Raw genomic sequence first — 18,022 nt, forward strand, 5'->3', positions numbered from 1 at the left:
ATAGGGTTCGCGGCAACGCCGTACCTATGGCGTCGATATGACGAAGAAGTATAAATCAGCCTTTACAGACAGCAGTGTTGGGAACTGAACCCGGGTCACTGCATTGTAATGCTGACCACTACACTACTACGCCACCCAATTCCAAGTTCTATGAATCTCAGTGCTCAGAAAGTGAAAGAAATTTGGCACGTCTTCAACATGACTCAAATGCTTGTATGATAAGATAGACTTGGTTTACAATCTACCTCCTTATGATCTTTTACTTATCACTTACCTGCACTGCACTTTGCTGATAGTTTTTTACACTTTATTCTATATTCTTATTGTTTTATCCTATTCCAACTCAACGTACTCTGTAATGATTTGATCTGTACGAACAGGAATCAAGACAGGCTTTTCACTGTATTTTTGTAAATATGACAATTAAAAAGACCAACACTAATACTTTCTGTCCTCTCAGGTGATTGTAAAGATTCCATAGTGATGCTTGAAGAGTAACAGAATTCAGTTGCACTTTTCCATAAGAAACAGAAGCTGGAGTAGGGCATTACCTTGAGCCAACTCCAACTTTCAGTAAGTACTTTGGTGTTACTTTACTGCACTAACCCTATATTGCTTGATTTCCTTTTGGTCAGTCAACATAATGAAACTGATTATCTGGTCATCGTCACATTGCTGTGCACAGATTAGTTCATTCAGTACAACTCTAGCCAATTAGCAAACCCTCTGATACAAATCAAAGAAGCAAAACATGTGATTCATTGTCACAGGCTTTCAGCCAGGCTGTGAGTCCCTCTACCATGGCCATATACAATGGCATGCAAAAGTTTGGGCACCCCAAGAGATTTGAGCTCTCAGATAACTTTTGCCAAGGTCTCAGACCTTAATTAGCTTGTTAGGGCTATGACTTGTTCACAATCATCGTTAGGAAAGGTCAGGTGATGCAAATTTCAAAGCTTTATAAATACCCTGACTCCTCAAACCTTGTCCCAATAATCAGCAGCCGCGGCCTCCTCTAAGCAGCTGCCTAGCACTCTGAAAATTAAAATAAGTGATGCCCACACAGCAGGAGAAGGCTATAAGATAACAAAGTATTTTCTGGTAGCCGTTTCCTCAGTTGGTAATGTAATTAAGAAATGGCAGTTAACAGGAACGATGGAGGTCAAGTTGAGGTCTGGAAGACCGAAAATTTTCTGAAAGAACTGCTCGTAGGATTGCTAGAAAGGCAAATCAAAACTCCCGTTTGACTGCAAAAGACCTTCGGGAAGATTTAGCAGACTCTGGAGTGGTGGTGCACTGTTCTACTGTGCAGCGACACCTGTGCAAATATGACCTTCATGGAAGAGTCATCAGAAGAAAACCTTTCCTACATCCTCACCACAAAATTCAGCATCAGACGTTTGCAAAGGAACATCTAAACAAGCCTGATGCATTTTGGAAACAAGTCCTGTGGACTGATGAAGTTAAGATAGAACTTTTTGGCCGCAATGAGCAAAGGTATGTTTGGAGAAAAAAGGGTGCAGAATTTCATGAAAAGAACACCTCTCCAACCGTTAAGCACAGGGGTGGATCCATCATGCTTTGGGCTTGTGTTGCAGCCAGTGGCATGGGGAACATTTCATTGGTAGAAGGAAAAATGAATTCAATTAAATGCCAGCAAATTCTGGAGCAAACGTCACACTGTCTGTATAAAAAAAAATGAAAAGAGGATGGCTTCTACAACAGGATAATGATCCTAAACACACCTCAAAATCCACAACGAACTACCTCAAGAGGCGCACTCTTAAGGTTTTGCCATGGCCCTCAGTCCCTCGACCTAAACGTCATCGAGAATCTGTGGATAGACCTCAAAAGAGCAGTGCATGCAAGATGGCCCAAGAATCTCACAGAACTAGAAGCCTTTTGCGAGGAAGAATTGGCGAAAATCCCCCAAACAAGAATTGAAAGACTCTTAGCTGGCTACAGAAAGCATTTACAAGCTGTGATACTTGCCAAAGGGGGTGTTACTAAGCACTGACCATGCAGGGTGCCCAAACTTTTGCTTCGGGCCCTTTTCCTTTTTTGTTATTTTGAAACTGTAAAAGATGGAAGTAAAAAGGTAATTTTGCTTAAAATATTAAAGAAATGTGTCATCTTTAACTTTATGCCTTTTGGAAATCAGGTCATCTTTTACTCACTTAGCTATTCACAGTAACAGAAACTTTGACCGGGGTGCCCAAACTTTTGCATGCCACTGTATCCTTCAGGCTTCACAGCAATGCCAGTGGGCAAGTGGTTTGCATCTTTCCTCACAGTGAGCCTCCTGCTTTTTGCAAATTTCATTCAAACACCTCCTCTGTATACCTCAGCATGCATTAGCACCAGCGTTCAACCCGCTTTACCCTGTCACTGTGTCATTCACCCAGTCTCCACACACAAAACCTCCCTTTTACGCATCTCCACCACCCCTCCCCATTCCCCCACTTTTTCTGTAACTTAGAACTTGGGGTGCATTTCATACCCTCTCAGCACTGATGAAAGGGCATTGACCACAAACGTTAACACCATCCCCCTCTCTACAGAGCTGCCTCAGCTGGTCAGCATTGACAGCATGGTGTTTTATTTCAGCTTTTTCCAACACAATCGCATATTTTTGCTTTCAGATTTTGAGAGTAGAATCTGGTTTTGTGATTGGAACCCAAGTAGTGAATTACCAAAACCGTTACTCGCACGTTCCCAATATTCACATACAGTTAATACCGTATATATATTGATGACTGGATCACTTCCCTGGAACTCCAATGTAGGAGAATCTTCACCACACATATTGTAGCTCTCCAACAACAGGTCACAGGCTTCAAAGGTAATTAATAATGAATAACAAATGCTGGCCAGGGCTGTTTTCATTACAGATACAAATCAAATTGATTATACAACCTAACATTGTTCACTGCACTAGATTTTAGCCTCAAAGTACATCCATATCAGAAATAAGCGGGGGTGGCATTCAAAAAGAAAATTTTAATATGAAAAACCTGGACTGCCCTCTCCCACTGACCTTTGACTGGTATCAGGTGGTTGGACACATTCTTCTAAGTTTCATTACTTGAAATGTCACTGACAATCATTTCTTTCCCAAAATCTTCAACCCCTCTTACCCATTTCCATTTATTTAAGTTGTAAACAAAAAAAATGATTAAAGAAGAAAATGTCATGAAGCTGTTTCTCCTGAACTGCAAGATGTGATTGGGGTTGGAGTGAAGGTTCCTCCAGTTGATTAGACATTGTCATTCCTAAGCATCTTTTGTATCTACTCAAAGCAATCCAAACTACTCTGCAGCAAGTGAAGTACGATGTGGCATGGCGACTCGCCGAGTAAAAGTAATCCAATGAAAGCAAAGTAGGAGCTGCAAAGAAAGCAAAACCTGGATTGTGGGGCTTAAAGTTTACAAGGGATGAAAATGGAAGGCACATCATTTGGAGAATATGTAACTTGAGGCTCAAAGCTCACAAACCATGCACAGGAACAACTAGAAGTATCTGGAATCTCTATTGGTTTATCTACTGTGGAGATCAGTCTATCCATCAATCTGCCTCTCCCTCACCATTTTCAAACCAAAAATTACAGGAATTTACGGAGCAGTAGAAGCTCACCCACACAAGGATTTAGCCTTACCTGCGACTTGACGGATTCATATTCCTCTGTACCGTACTCCAGACCCTTGAGCGAGGCAAGGTAGTCATAACTGATAACTGCAGTCTGAAATGGACAGAATAGAAAGGGTGAAGTCACGAAAAGCTGTGGATGCTGAGATCTGGAGCAAAAAAAAATGCTCATATGAAGAGCATTTGATGGCTCTAGGCTTGTATTCACTGGAATTCAGGAGAATGAGGAGTAGCCTCAATGAAACTTATCGAATGCTGGAAGCTCTTGATGGAGTGGATGTGGAGATGATGTTTCCTATGGTGGGAGAGCCTAAGACCAGAGGACACATCCTCAAAATAGAGGGCATCCTTTTAGAAAGGATATGAGGAGGAATTTCTTTAGCTAAAGAGTGGTTAATGTGTGGAATTCTTTGCCACAGGTAGCTGTGGAGGCCAAGTCTTTACGGATATTTAAGGTAGGGATTCTTGACTGGTTAAGGCATAAGGGAGTACGGGTAGAAGGCAGGAGATTGGGGCTGAGAGCAATAATAGATCAGCCATGATGAAATGGTGGAACAGACTCGATAGGCCAAAGGACCTAAATCTGCTTCTATATCTTATGATTTTATGAACTCAGTGTGTCAGGTATGATCTATGAATGGAAATGGATGGTCATCTTTTCCAGTCAACACCCTTCAACTGACCACCTACTTGTCCCCATTACATGTACTACTCCACTGATCAGTACTAGTAGGTAACGTCATTGAGTTGCCATACTCCTGCTCACAGAACAATACATGTTCCTTTTCACTCTTCTGCTAGAAGGCAACTTCCTAGCCACTGGATGCTTCCTATCTCCATTTCAGTGATTGAACCAGCTCCTTTATCTATTTCCCTCCCTCACTCCCTCATGCTCAAGGAATGGAAGGGTGACCTCATCCTGTGTTTGCAAACATTTGCCACCTCACATGGGGAGAGGTCAGGTATCAAGTTGGAAGAAAGCCACCAATGAATTTGCCTCTTTATTGATGTTGTGCTTCAACCCGTGACATAGAATCAGGAGACGTGGAGTCAGTATGGATAGAACTGAGAAATTCTAAGGATAGAAAGACCCTAATGGGAGTTATCTACAGGCCCCCAAACAGTAGTCTGGATGTAGGGTGCAAGTTGAATCAAGAGTTAAGATTGGCATGTCGCAAAGGTAATGCTACAGTTGTTATGGGGGTTTTCAACTTGAAGGTAGACTGGAGGAATCAGGTTGGTACTGGACCCCAAGAAAGGGAGTTTGTGGAGTCCCTCCGAGATGGATTCTTAGAACAGCTTGTACTGGAGCCTACCAGAGAGAATGCAATTCTAGATTTAGTGTTGTGCAATGAACCTGATTTGATCACGGACCTCAAGGTAAAGGAGCCATTAGGAGGTAGTGACCATAATATGATAAGTTTTAATCTACAATTTGAGAGGGAGAAGGGAAACTCGGAAGTGTCAGTATTACAGTCGAACAAAGGGAACTATGGTGCTATGAGGGAGGAGCTGGCCAAAGTTCAATGGAACAATTCCCTAGCAGGGATGACAGTGGAACAGCAATGGCAAGTATTTCTGGGAATAATGCGGAAAGTGCAGGATCAGTTCATTCCAAAGAGGAAGAAAGATCCTAAGGGGAGTAAGGGGAGGCCGTGGCTGACAAGGGAAGTAATGGACAGCATAAAAATAAAAGAGAAGAAGTATAACATAGCAAAGACGGGTGGGAAGCCAGAGGATTGGGAATCTTTTAAAGAGCAACAGAAGGTAACTAAAAAGGCAATACGCAGAGAAAAAATGAGGTACGAAGGTAAACTAGCCAAGAATATAAAGGAGGATAGTAAAAGCTTCTTTAGGTATGTGAAAAGGAAAAAAAATAGTTAAGACCAAAATTGGGCCCTTGAAGACAGAAGTGGGTGAATTTATTATGGGGAACAAGGAAATGGCAGACGAGTTGAACAGGTACTTTGGATCTGTCTTCACTCGGGAAGACACAAACAATCTCCCATGTAATAGTGGCCAAAAGACCTAGGGTAATGGATGAATTGAAGGAAATTTATATTAGGCAGGAAATGGCTGTTGGGTCTGAAGGCTGATAAGTCCCCGGGACCTGATGGTCTGCATCCCAGGATACTTAAGGAGGTGGCTTTAGAAATCGTGGACGCATTGGTAATCATTTTCCAATGCTCTATAGATTCAGGATCAGTTCCTGTGGGTTGGAGGATGGCTAACAATTTCCCTTTCTTCAAGAAGGGAGGAAGAGAGAAAACAGGGAATTATAGACCGGTTAGCCTGACGTCGGTGGTGGGAAAGATGCTGGAGTCAATTATAAAAGATGAAATTACGACACATCTGGATAGTAGTAACAGGATTGGTCCGAGTCAGCATGGATTTACGAAGGGGAAATCGTGCTTGACTAATCTTCTGGAATTTTTTGAGGATGTAACTATGAAAATGGACAAGGGAAAGCCAGTGGATGTAGTGTACCTGGACTTTCAGAAAGCCTTTGATAAAGTCCCACGTAGGAGATTAATGGGCAAAATTAGGGCACATGGTATTGGGGGCAGGGTACTGGCATGGATTGAAAATTGGCTGGCTGACAGGAAACAAAGAGTAGCGATTAACGGGTCCCTTTCAGAATGGCAGGCGGTGACCAGTGGGGTACCGCAGGGTTCAGTGCTGGGACCGCAGCTGTTTACAATATATATTAATGATTTAGATGAGGGAATTAAAAGTAATATTAGCAAATTTGCTGATGACACAAAGCTGGGAGGCAGTGTGAAATGTGAGGAGGATATTATGAGAATGCAGTGTGACTTGGACAGGCTGGGTGAGTGGGCAGATGCATGGCAGATGCAGTTTAATGTGGATAAATGTGAGTTATGCACTTTGTTGGTAAGAACGGGAAGGCAGATTATTATCTAAATGGAGTCAAGTTAGGAAAAGGGGAAGCACAACGAGATCTAGGTATTCTTGTACATCAGTCACTGAAAGCAAGCATGCAAGTACAGCAGGCAGTGAAGAAGGCTAATGGCATGCTGGCCTTCATAACAAGGGGAATTGAGTATAAGAGTAAAGAGGTCCTTCTGCAGCTGTACAGGGCCCTGGTGAGACCACACCTGGAGTACTGCGTGCAGTTTTGGTCTCCAAATTTGAGGAAGGAGATTCTTGCTATTGAGGGAGTGCAGCGTAGGTTCACAAGGTTAATTCCCGGGATGGCGGGACTGTCATATGTCGAAAGATTGGAGCGACTGGGCTTGTATACTCTGGAATTTAGAAGGCTGAGAGGGGATCTTATTGAAACATATAAGATTATTAAGGGATTGGACATGCTGCAGGCAGGAAGCATGTTCCTGCTGATGGGTGAGTCCAGAACCAGAGGCCACTGTTTAAGAATAAGGAGTAGGTCATTTAGAACTGAGCTGAGGAAAAACTTTTTCACCCAGAGACTGGTGGATATGTGGAATGCTCTGCCCCAGAAGGCTGTGGAGGCCAAGTCTCTGGATGCTTTCAAGAAAGAGATGGACAGAGCTCTTAAAGATAGTGGAATCAAAGGTTATGGGGATAAGGCAGGAACTGGATACTGATAGTGGATGATCAGCTTTGATCACAGTGGAATGGCGGTGCTGGCTCGAAGGGCCGAGTGGCCTACTCCTGCACCTATTGTCTATCTGAAGGCAGAAAATGGCCTGGACACAACAGCTAAATGCTTTCAAAACGGAGTGGTCCCTGTTGGATTACCTGACAGGGAATGAAATAGGGATCAGTGGTCCCTCTGAAGAAAGATCAGTGGTGGCCAACGAGCATCACTGCTGGAGCCAGCCAGTGCAATGGGGAAGACAAAACTGAAGAGCAGCAGCCCGCTTGGTCATGCAAATGGAGCATCAAACTAAAAGGGGCATCAGTAGACTGAGTTGAATTAGATGTTCAAGATTGTTTAGTGTCATTTCCAGAACACAAGTTTAAAGGAGAACAAAATAATCGTCACTCCGGATCTGATACAGCACCAAAATAAACACAATAAGATAAATAATACAATAATAAAGAACACATTCAATATAAATACACAAGTTAACTTGTACATGTAGATTGATTGTATATCCATAAAGTGACACTAGGCACAGGAGTGTCTGTACATAAGATGATTCTGACATGAAATGATAAAATAGTGGCGGTTGAAGGTGTGGAGGGATGGGTTAATGGGTGGAGGAGATGATCAGCCTTACTGCTTGCAGAAAGTAACTGGTTTTGAGAAGCAGAGCATGGAACCAGGTTCTTCACTCCATCTTGTTTATGCCGACCGCAGCTCCCACCAAACTAGCTCCATTTGCCCGTGTTTGACCCAGACCCCTCAAACTTTTCCTACCATGTACTTATCAAAGTATCTTGTAAATATTATTAAATATTTGAAGCAGAGCAGACAAGGGATATGCAAAATAGACAAAAGTAGGAACCAAGTAAATAGAGGAGTAGCAGCAAAAAGTCAGGGTGATATATTTTAAAGAAAACCTTACAAGCACAAGAGGCTTCCACAGAAAGTAAAAGCAGGAAACGTTTCAGTCCCTTGAGTTACCTTTACCATTCAATATAATCATGGCTGATTCCTCATCTCACTACTAAAAGTCTTACTCTATTCCCAAAACCTTTGATGTTTTCTGAGTTTATCTACCTCTGTCTTAAATATATTCAGTGACCTCATCTCCTGAGCCTTCTGTGGTAGTAAATTCCACAAGTTCACCATCTTCGTTCAGAGTGTGTCTTTTGAAGAGTTAATTAGTAAATATTCTCTCTCTCACACACATTTCTTGCAATATTTACAGGTTAGACATTTTTTTACAAAAATATGTTTCTACGTTTCCATATATGCAAGAATCTGATTTGTTGGCCAGTATTTTGAATACGAATCCCTTAGTGAGAGGTTCCACTGGTAGAATTTATAATTTATTTTTACTACAAGAAGATAACCTCTCACTATAAGATTAAACAAGATTGGGAGAGAGAACTTAATATTACTTTTGTTAATGAAGACTGGTTGCGAGTTTTGAAAATGGTTAATTCTTCTTTGATATGTGCCAATCATTGTTTAATTCAGTTTAAAATTGTTCACCGCTATTATTTAACAAAGGAGAGGCTATCCAAAATATTCCCTAATACAGATAATTACTGTGATAGGTACAAAAATGTAGCTACTTTGTCACATATGTTCTGGTCATGTCCCTTGTCGAAATCTTTTTGGAAATCTTTATTTTCTACAATTTCTAAAACTTTGAAAATTAACTTACAACCTAATACATTGACTGTTCTATTCGGAATAGTTCCGCATCATATTCAGGGTATTTCATTTTCAAACCAACATGTAATTGCATTTGTTACATTATTGGCAAGAAGAGCTATTTTATTGAAGTGGAAAGATACCTCTGCTCCTACACTAATTCAATGGTTTTCCCAAGTAAAGTTATGTCTTAGTTTGGAAAAAATTAGAAGTAGAACTTTTAATTCCGATTTGATTTTGAGAGAAGGTGGGGCTCTTTTGCTAAATATTATCATTTAATTTGAATCAATTTACATGGTTTCCTCCCAATTTTAAGTTATATAAATGTGATTTGGCAGTTGCCGGTTTCTTTTTCTTCTTTTATATAAATGATTGTAGGATGTATCATTCCGGGAGTTGATTCCTAATGGGGTTTTTTTTCCTTTTTTTTGTCTTATAGTTAGTGAGTTTTTTTTTTAGTTAGCTGGGGTTCTCTTATTTCCTTCTTTTTCTTTTATAAAAATTTTTTTTCATTAGCATATATATGATTTCTTCAGCTTTATTAATTATATATATACTAATTTGTTGAATTTCTGTATTTTATAGCTGTAATAGATTATATATTAATAAAAAGATTTAAAAATGAAATGAATCTTCATTCAGAGTGAAGAGGTGGAGAGTTCCTACAGAGAAACAGCAGGGTTAATGTAGAAAGGTTCCACTATTTGGGCACTAAGATGGGCAATACCCAAAGAATCTGCTTCACTACGATGTAACTGTGTCTCTATTGTTTACTGGGGGGGGGGGGTAAAAACCCTAAATAAAATCCTAGTGCAAATGTGATTTTTCTGATTTACTAGCATAACTTACCGTGACAACAGCTCGTCCAATTCTAATGATTCCGATGTCATTCGGATCCACCCGGGCGGCAGCGTATAAACCCGATACCGTTAACCCTGCCATGGCCGCTGCTCCAAACCTCAGGAACCACCTGGCCATTCCAGAACCATGGGATCGGACAGCCTTTCAATGCTATCGGACAGAAAGTTATCAGAGTTCAGGGCACAATCAGGATGCCAATGGATGAACCTGCACCTCCTCCTGCCTCGACCATCGGCCACCCTTCCAACGTGCATCCACCGAAACAGACACAGCTATTGTAGCAACCCTTCCATTAGTAACCCCATCCCCATGTTATGATTCTTGCAGCTCGAGCATAAAACATTACAGCACAGTACAGGCCTTTTGGCCCACAATGTTGTACCAACCTTTTAATCTGCTCCAACCCTTCCCTCCCCCATAACCTTCCATATTTCTTTCACCTTCTTGAAAGTGATGACCTTCAAAGACTCTAATGACAGCAACTCAGAGAGAAAGGACATAGTATTGCAGGTAAAATTGGGTGTTTTTTTTTCTCTTGGTTTAAGATTGATTAGCGTTATTTATCATGCGTACACAGAAATATACAGTGAAATGCTTTGATTAGGTCAACAACCAACACATTGCAAGATGTGCTGAGAGGCAGCCCCCACATATTGCCAAGTTTCTGCTGCAAAAATAGCATGCCTGAAACTTACTAACCCAAACTCGTACGATTTTGGAACGTGAGAAAACCAAAGTACTCGGAGTAACCTCACACACTCACGAGCAGAAAGAGCAAACTCCTTACAGACTGTGGAGGGAATTGGACTCCAGGCTTACAGCTGCCACTGTAAAGCTTTGTTACGCAGCCACTCATGCCTTGAAATTTAGTGCTGGAGACAGAGGAATAACACATGAAGAAACCTCCAGGGGAGCGTCCAGCCTAAAGTGCCAATCCCAAGCATCAGGTCTTTATGTTCAAGTGGAGAAGATCAGAATTTTGATATCTAGTTAGCTTTGGATGTCATCAGCCTTCCCCATCAACACTTCATTGCTGACTGGATTCAAACTGTGTGACATTGCCAATTAACTGGATTCTGAAAACTCACCTTATTTACTTGTGCACAACAATATGGCCCCTATCACCACATTGTTCTGAAGTCTGAACAAAGAAATTCCTTCCTAGCATGTCGCACCAGACACTCAGCCATTCTTGTCTGGCGCGTAGTGTCAGGATTGGCCTCCTTTCGGATTAACCGGGTCACGATATAAACATTCCTGACTCGACCCTTGTTTTTTTACAAGGCCGAGCGGCTAGCTCAATGCTCAACCCAGCACATAGAAACATAGAAAATAGGTGCAGGAGTAGGCCATTCGGCCCTTCGAGCCTGCACCGCCATTCAGTATGATCATGGCTGATCATCCAACTCAGAACCCTGCACCAGCCTTCCCTCCATACCCCCTGATCCCTTTAGCCACAAGGGCCATATCTAACTCCCTCTTAAATATAGCCAATGAACTGGCCTCAACTGTTTCCTGTGGCAGAGAATTCCACAGATTCACTAGTCTCTGTGTGAAGAAGTTTTTCCTAATCTCGGTCCTAAAAGGCTTCCCCTTTATCCTCAAACTGTGACCCCTCGTTCTGGACTTCCCCAACATCGGGAACAATCTTCCTGCATCTAGCCTGTCCAATCCCTTTAGGATTTTATATGTTTCAATAAGATCCCCCCTCAATCTTCTAAATTCCAACGAGTATAAGCCTAGTTCATCCAGTCTTTCATCATATGAAAGTCCTGCCATCCCAGGAATCAATCTGGTGAACCTTCTTTGTACTCCCTCTATGGCAAGGATGTCTTTCCTCAGATTAGGGGACCAAAACTGCACACAATACTCCAGGTGTGGTCTCACCAAGGCCTTGTACAACTGCAGTAGTACCTCCCTGCTCCTGTACTCGAATCCTCTGGCACGGAATGAAAGTGTGCTCGGGGGTGGGGGGAGGGGGCCTGACTTGGATTCGAACTCGGGAGCCTTCGCTCCGAAGTCCAGCGCTGATGCCACTGCGTCACCAGCCGGCAACAAAGAAATGCCATTTTTATACAGAAAATGACTAGTGGACACAGATATTAACAGATTGATAATCTCGTGTATGTTCAGATTCCTTATTTGTATAATCAATCACCAATCACACAACAATAATACAGGTATCTACAGCCAAAAGAATCTCCACATTAAAGGCCAATAATACTAAAGAGTTAATAAAGCAACTGACCAATTAGTGTCACTCCAGAATCACACATCAAAGTAGCTGGTGAACGCAGCAGGCCTCTGCGTTCACCAGCAACTTTGATGTGTGTTGCTTGAATTTCCAGCATCTGCAGAATTCCTCGTGTTTATGTCACTCTAGAATGCTTCTTTTGAATCCTTATCTTGTCTTGGTGTGCCAAATGGCTCCAGTCCCCTGCTGTGCAAAGGGAAGCTATGCTCTTCAAAGTCTTCACTTGCCTGGACCGACTGCACACGATATCTAAACTATCCTTGCCTGGGCATTATCGTAACCCTTACCTTGCTGCAACTTCCCCATTTGGACTCGGAAGCATCTCTGGGGGCCTTTCAATGGTTTACATATGGAAAAAATATTCAATTGCACTTTGCCCGTCATCAGGAGGACCCAGTGAAGGGGTCTGGAAACAGTTCCTGTTTTCACAAGCAAAGCCCCAGGAAAAGCAACAAGTGACCAACTTCCACTGACGTTGGACAAGGAGAAGAATTCTCCTGCTCTCCTTTGATTAAAGCCAAGGAGATCTTTTCTGTCTGGCTGAGACAGCAATTTAACATCTCATTCAAAGGCAGCACCTCTGACACCCCAGCACAATTCAAGAGCAGGGCGCTGGCTGGGCTAATTGTAACACCACTAACGCCTCCAACTGGGGAAATGTGATGGATGATCACATCTGAAGTAGGGAAAATTGATAAAACCAGTAATTACAGAAACAGCGCTATTTCTGTCCATTGCTATAGAAACATCCTCCCAACTGACTCTGATGACAAAAATGTGAGCAACCGGATCAGAAAGTAACAGAAGCTGTGTACTGAAGGCAGACTGTTTATTTTACTTATCCCTCTTCATCTCTTCCGGAATCTCAGCCAAGAGTTTCTCATGTGGCTTTAACCAACCAACCTGCAGTTGGAGTTTCAGAAGGAATCATTTCCCTTTCAGACAGCAAACTACATCCAACTGCTTGAATGGCATAGTGTGTAGGAACACTAAAATACTGCAGCATCCTTACTTTTGGGAAGGACGTGGAAGCTTCAGAGAGGGTGCAGAGGAGACTTGCCTGGATGCTGTCTGAATTAGAAAGCATGTCTTATGAGCATAGGTTGAGCAAATTAGGGCTTCTCTCTTCGTAATTTATAGTACATTTTAATGTATATTTTGTGTATTGTACAAAGCAGCAAATTTTATGACAAGCCAGTGATAAGAAATCAGATTCTGATTTGGAGCAAAGGAGGGTGAAGAGTGTCTTGACAGAGGTGTACAAGATGATAAGAGGCACCGATCAAGTGGACAGCCAGAGATTTTTTCCCCCCAGGGCAGAAGTGGCTCATACAAGAGGGCATCATTTTAAGGGAGGTGGAGAAAAAGTACAGGGAGGATGTCAGAGGCAAGTTGTTTTTTTTTAAACACACAGAGAATGGTAGATGCATGGAACATGCTGTCATAGGTGGTGATAGAGGCAGGTACATAAGGGGCATTTAAGATAGACAGAGAGATGAAAGAAACAAGGAGGGCTGTTTGGCAGGAAAATGTCAGATTGATCTTAGGGAGGATTAAAAGATCAACATAACATTGCGGGCTGAAGGGCCTGCATTGTTTTATGTTCTCTGAACATTGTCTAACATCTTCATGAACCCAAAAGAACAGGTGAAGGGTAGTCAAGTCGGAATCAATGAAGTGCAAACAAGACTTATCAGCAGGAAGCGTTCACGACATGAAGGACACACTCTTTGAAAGGCTGTAAGATGTATGCAAATATTATGATGCCACAGGCTCGGAAACTTCAATCCATCCTATCCAACCTGGAAAATACTGCCTCACACACTAGGATGCTGTTTATCGACTTCAGCTCAATGTTTAATACGATCATCCCTCCAAAGTTGGTGGGTAAATTGTCCTCGTTGGGTTTCAACAGCTCTATCTTCAAACTGGATCTTGGACTTCTTGACAGAAAGACCACAGTCAGTCCGTGTTGGCGGCAACATCTCTAGCTCCATTGCGCTGAGCACTGGTGCTCCCCAAGGCTGTGTGCTCAGCCCCCTGCTGTTTGCACTGCTGACACAAAACTGCACAGCTAGATTCAGATCTCACTTTGGGTGCGAGAGGTCCCGGGTTCAAATCCCGGATGAGCCCCCACTTGTAACGTTCAGTTATATTGGCTCGTGTATGTCTAGGGGAAATCCAGCCCAGCACCCGCCTCAACACTCCCCACAGGGTCGGTTGCCGCTCGAATCAATCACAAACATCAATCATCAGCCAGCACACCCAGTAAATTTTAACAAATACACTTTATAGATATTACTAATTCTATGACATTAATATACATTTGATACAGAGAGGAAAGTAATGAAAAAAAAAGGCGCCAACACTTATCAAAGTCCAAGTTCTTTGCGCGCTAAGTTGGAGCTCAATTCGACTTCAGACGACCACTCAAATTCCATCGACTCACGGCTCGGGACCACCCTGAGTGATCAACCGGAGCCTCTCCACATGTCCGCGGTCTTCCTCGTCTCTCCTCCGACTCCCCGCCAAAACTCAGTCCACAGTCATATCATACAGCATGGTATCCGAAAACAAAACGATACATAACCACCCATTGGCTAATAGAACCCTGTTATCTCATTTTAAAGTAAAACAAACTGTTAGCGCAAACTCTCTTCAGTGTTAAAGCACAACAAAGCCGCATTCCCCAGATTAACATAACAAAGTCGCCATTTTAAATGTAACAAAAGAAAGACCCCGTACACTGGATCATCAGATTCACTGATGACAAAATAGTGGTTGGCCTCATCAATGACGACGATGAGATGGTGTACAGAGAGGAGGTAGGGCAGCTGGTAGAATGGTGTGAGCATAACAACTTGAGTCTCAGTGTGGACAAGATGAAAGAGATAATTGTGGACTTTAGGAAGGTGCAGGGCTGACCACTCCTCACAGCATGTAAACAGCTACTCAATGGAGTGTGTTAGGAGCACCAAGTTTCTGGGTGTACACATGACGGATGATCTCACCTAGTACCTCAACACCACCTCTTTGACCAAGAAAGCACAGCAGCATCTCCAGCTCCTGAAACATCCCCATCAATTTTTACAGGAGCGCCATTGAGAGTGTCCTGACCAGGTGCATCTGGCATGGCTCCCAGCTAGGTCTGCCTGTTTGTTTGTTATGTGGAATAGTCTATGTTCCAAGCCTACACTGGTGACCATCCCACACTTTTTCTATGCTACATCGACAACTGCATTGGTGCTGCTTCCTGCACCCATGCTGAACTCATCAACTTCATCCACTTTGCCTCCAACTTCCACCATGCCGTCAAATTTACCTGGTCCATTTCCAACACCTCCCTCCTCTTTCTCAATCTCACTGTCTCTATCTCCAGAGACAGCTTATCCACTGATCCACAGACTCCCGCAGCTACCTGGACTATACTTCTTCCCACCTTGTTAATTATAAAAACGCCATCCCCTTCTCTCAATTCCTCTGCCTCCACCCCATCTGCTCTCAGATCTGCTTTCATTCTAGAATGAAGGAGATGTCCTCCTTTTTCAAAGAAAGAGGCTTCCCTTCCTCCACCATCAACGCTGCCCTCAAACGCATCTCTTCCATTTCAGGCATGTCAGCTCTTAACCCATCCTCCCACCACTCTACCAGGGATAGAGTTCTTCTTGTCCTCACCTACAACCCTACCAGGGTCCGCGTCCAGCACATAATTCTCTGGAATTTCCGCCATCTCCAACGGGATCCCACCACCAAACACATCTTTCCCTTCCCCCTCCCCAACTTTCTGCTTTCCGCAGGGATCGCTCCCTATGCAACTCCCTTGTCCATTCGTCCCTCCCCACTTATCTCCCTCTTGGCACTTATTCTTGCCCCTACACCTCCTCTCTCACTACCATTCAAGGCCCTAAACAGTCCTTCCAGGTGAGGCGACACTTCACCTGTGAATTTGTTGGGGTTATATACTGAATCTGGTGCTCCCGGTGTGGCATCCTGTATATCGGTGACACCCGACGTAGATTAGGAGACCGCTTCGCTGAGCATCTACGCTCTGCCCGCCTGAAAAAGCGAGCTCTCCCAGTGGCCACCCATTTTAATTCCACTTCCCATTCTGATATGTCTGTCTATAGCCTCCTCCACTGTCATGATGAGGCCACACTTAGGTTGGAGGAGCAACACTTCATTTTCCATTTGGGTAGTCTCCAACCTGATGGCAAGAACATCGACTTCTCAAGCTTCCGGTAATTCCTCCTCCGCCCCCCCCTTCATCATTTCCCATCCCCTTTTCCCTCTCTCACTTTATCTTCTTGCCCGTCCATCACCTCCCTCTGGTGCTCCTCCCCCCTTTTCTTTCTTCCATGGCCTTCTGTCTCTTTTACCAATCAACTTCACAGCTCTTCACTTCATCCCCTCCAGATTCAGATTTCACCTATCACCTTGAGTTTCTCTCTCCTCTCCCCACCTTTTAAATCTACTCCTCAGCTTTTTCTCTCCAGTCCTGCCGAAGGGTTTTGGCCCGAATTGTTGACTGTACTCTTTTCCTAGATGCTGTCTGGCCTGCTGAGTTCCTCCAGCATTTTGTATGTGTTGCATCACTGTCTGGAATGGAAATTGCAACGTCTCTGACCACAAGTCCCAAAAAAGGATTGTGAGCACTGCTGGCGATCATCGGGGTCTCTCTTCCACCCATCAGATATTTATAAGGAGCACTGTGTACATTGTCAATGATCCCTTCCTTCCGGCCAACAATCTCTTCGATCTCCTCCCATCGGGCAGGAGGTACGTAGCATTAGGACAAGCATTGTTAGGATGGGAAACAGCTTCCCTCAACAGGCCATGAGACTACTCAACTGCCTGCCACCACCCAGGTCTCATCACGTATGAAGAGCCAGTGGTGTTATACTGTTTACTTTTTAAACTTATGATGCAAATATAACTCATTACTTATTAATTAATTTGTGGTAATATTACTTACTGTACTGCACAAAAGTCTTAGGCACATATATAGCTATGGTGTCTCAGATATTTGCACAGTACTGTAGTAATTTTAAATAATGCACTGTACTGCTGCCACAAAGAAAAACAAATTTCATGATGTACTTAGGTGATGATAAAGCTGATTCTGATATGGGTCTCTTTTGGGGACTGAGTGTTGGGAGAGGGGAATCATGGTTGGGAAAAGGGGAAGGGAGAAGGAAGCACTAAAAAGACATTCTGTAATGATCAATAAAACAAAGGTTTGGAATCAAATGACCTTTCCTGGTGTCTCAGGACTGGGTGTGTCTGCACCCGCACCACCCCACCCTTGGCACTCTTTCTCTGCTACCTGTCCCACACCATCTCACAGCGCTCCACCCTCACTGTTCCCAACACCCTTTGCTCCTGTCAAATTTAGAAACTTGCTCTCCGCTCCACACTGACAAATACAGTACTATGCAAAAGTCTTAGGCACCCTAGCTATATATATGTGGCTGAGACATTTGCACAGTACCGCATGTGTTGTGCACCTTGGTCTGGAGGAACATTGAATGACCATAAGCTCGAACCTGAACAAATGTCCAGTTAACAAATTTCACGACACATACCGGTGATAATAACCCTGATTCTGATTCTGATTCCATGGGAGGAATAAAGGAATTATATAGTTTTGAAGTGCAGGGAACAAGATAGATTTCAAACTGACACAGCAAGCCTCAAGAAGAAGCATAAGGAATAGATGGTAGCAGCAAGGAAATCTTATCAAGTCAGGGATGGGTTAAGGTTACTAGGAGACTGAAAGAAACTGTTTGCTCTGACAGGAAGGATCAGACCAGAACAATTTTAAAACTAGGCTGGGCTATTTTTTTTTTAAAATGGCATCAGGAAGCACTTGTATGCACAAAATAATCTGGAACTCCCTTCTCTCCATCCTACCCCCAAACAAAAAAAACTTCTGGAGTCTGAAATATAGATTGATAGGTTTGAGAGTTATGGAACCAAAGTGCGCAGATATG

At 43.1% G+C, this 18,022-nt stretch overlaps 1 protein-coding gene across 6 annotated transcripts in view; it reads right to left on the minus strand.

Annotated features, from left to right (window-relative positions):
* The window catches only part of adck1 (aarF domain containing kinase 1), a 765,048-nt gene that overhangs the window by 726,003 nt on the left and 21,023 nt on the right, over window positions 1-18,022 (minus strand). For all 6 annotated transcript variants that reach the window (XM_072273241.1, XM_072273237.1, XM_072273238.1 and 3 more), the window contains exons 2-3: window positions 9,767-9,928; window positions 3,656-3,739 (exon numbers count right to left, since the gene is read on the minus strand). In XM_072273241.1, coding sequence (XP_072129342.1) covers window positions 3,656-3,739; window positions 9,767-9,895 — 213 coding nt within the window. In that variant the 5' untranslated portion in view covers window positions 9,896-9,928. The remainder of the gene's footprint in view (window positions 1-3,655; window positions 3,740-9,766; window positions 9,929-18,022) is intronic.

Source organism: Mobula birostris, chromosome 1 (genome assembly GCF_030028105.1).
Source record: "Mobula birostris isolate sMobBir1 chromosome 1, sMobBir1.hap1, whole genome shotgun sequence".
NCBI classification, from domain to species: domain Eukaryota; kingdom Metazoa; phylum Chordata; class Chondrichthyes; order Myliobatiformes; family Myliobatidae; genus Mobula; species Mobula birostris.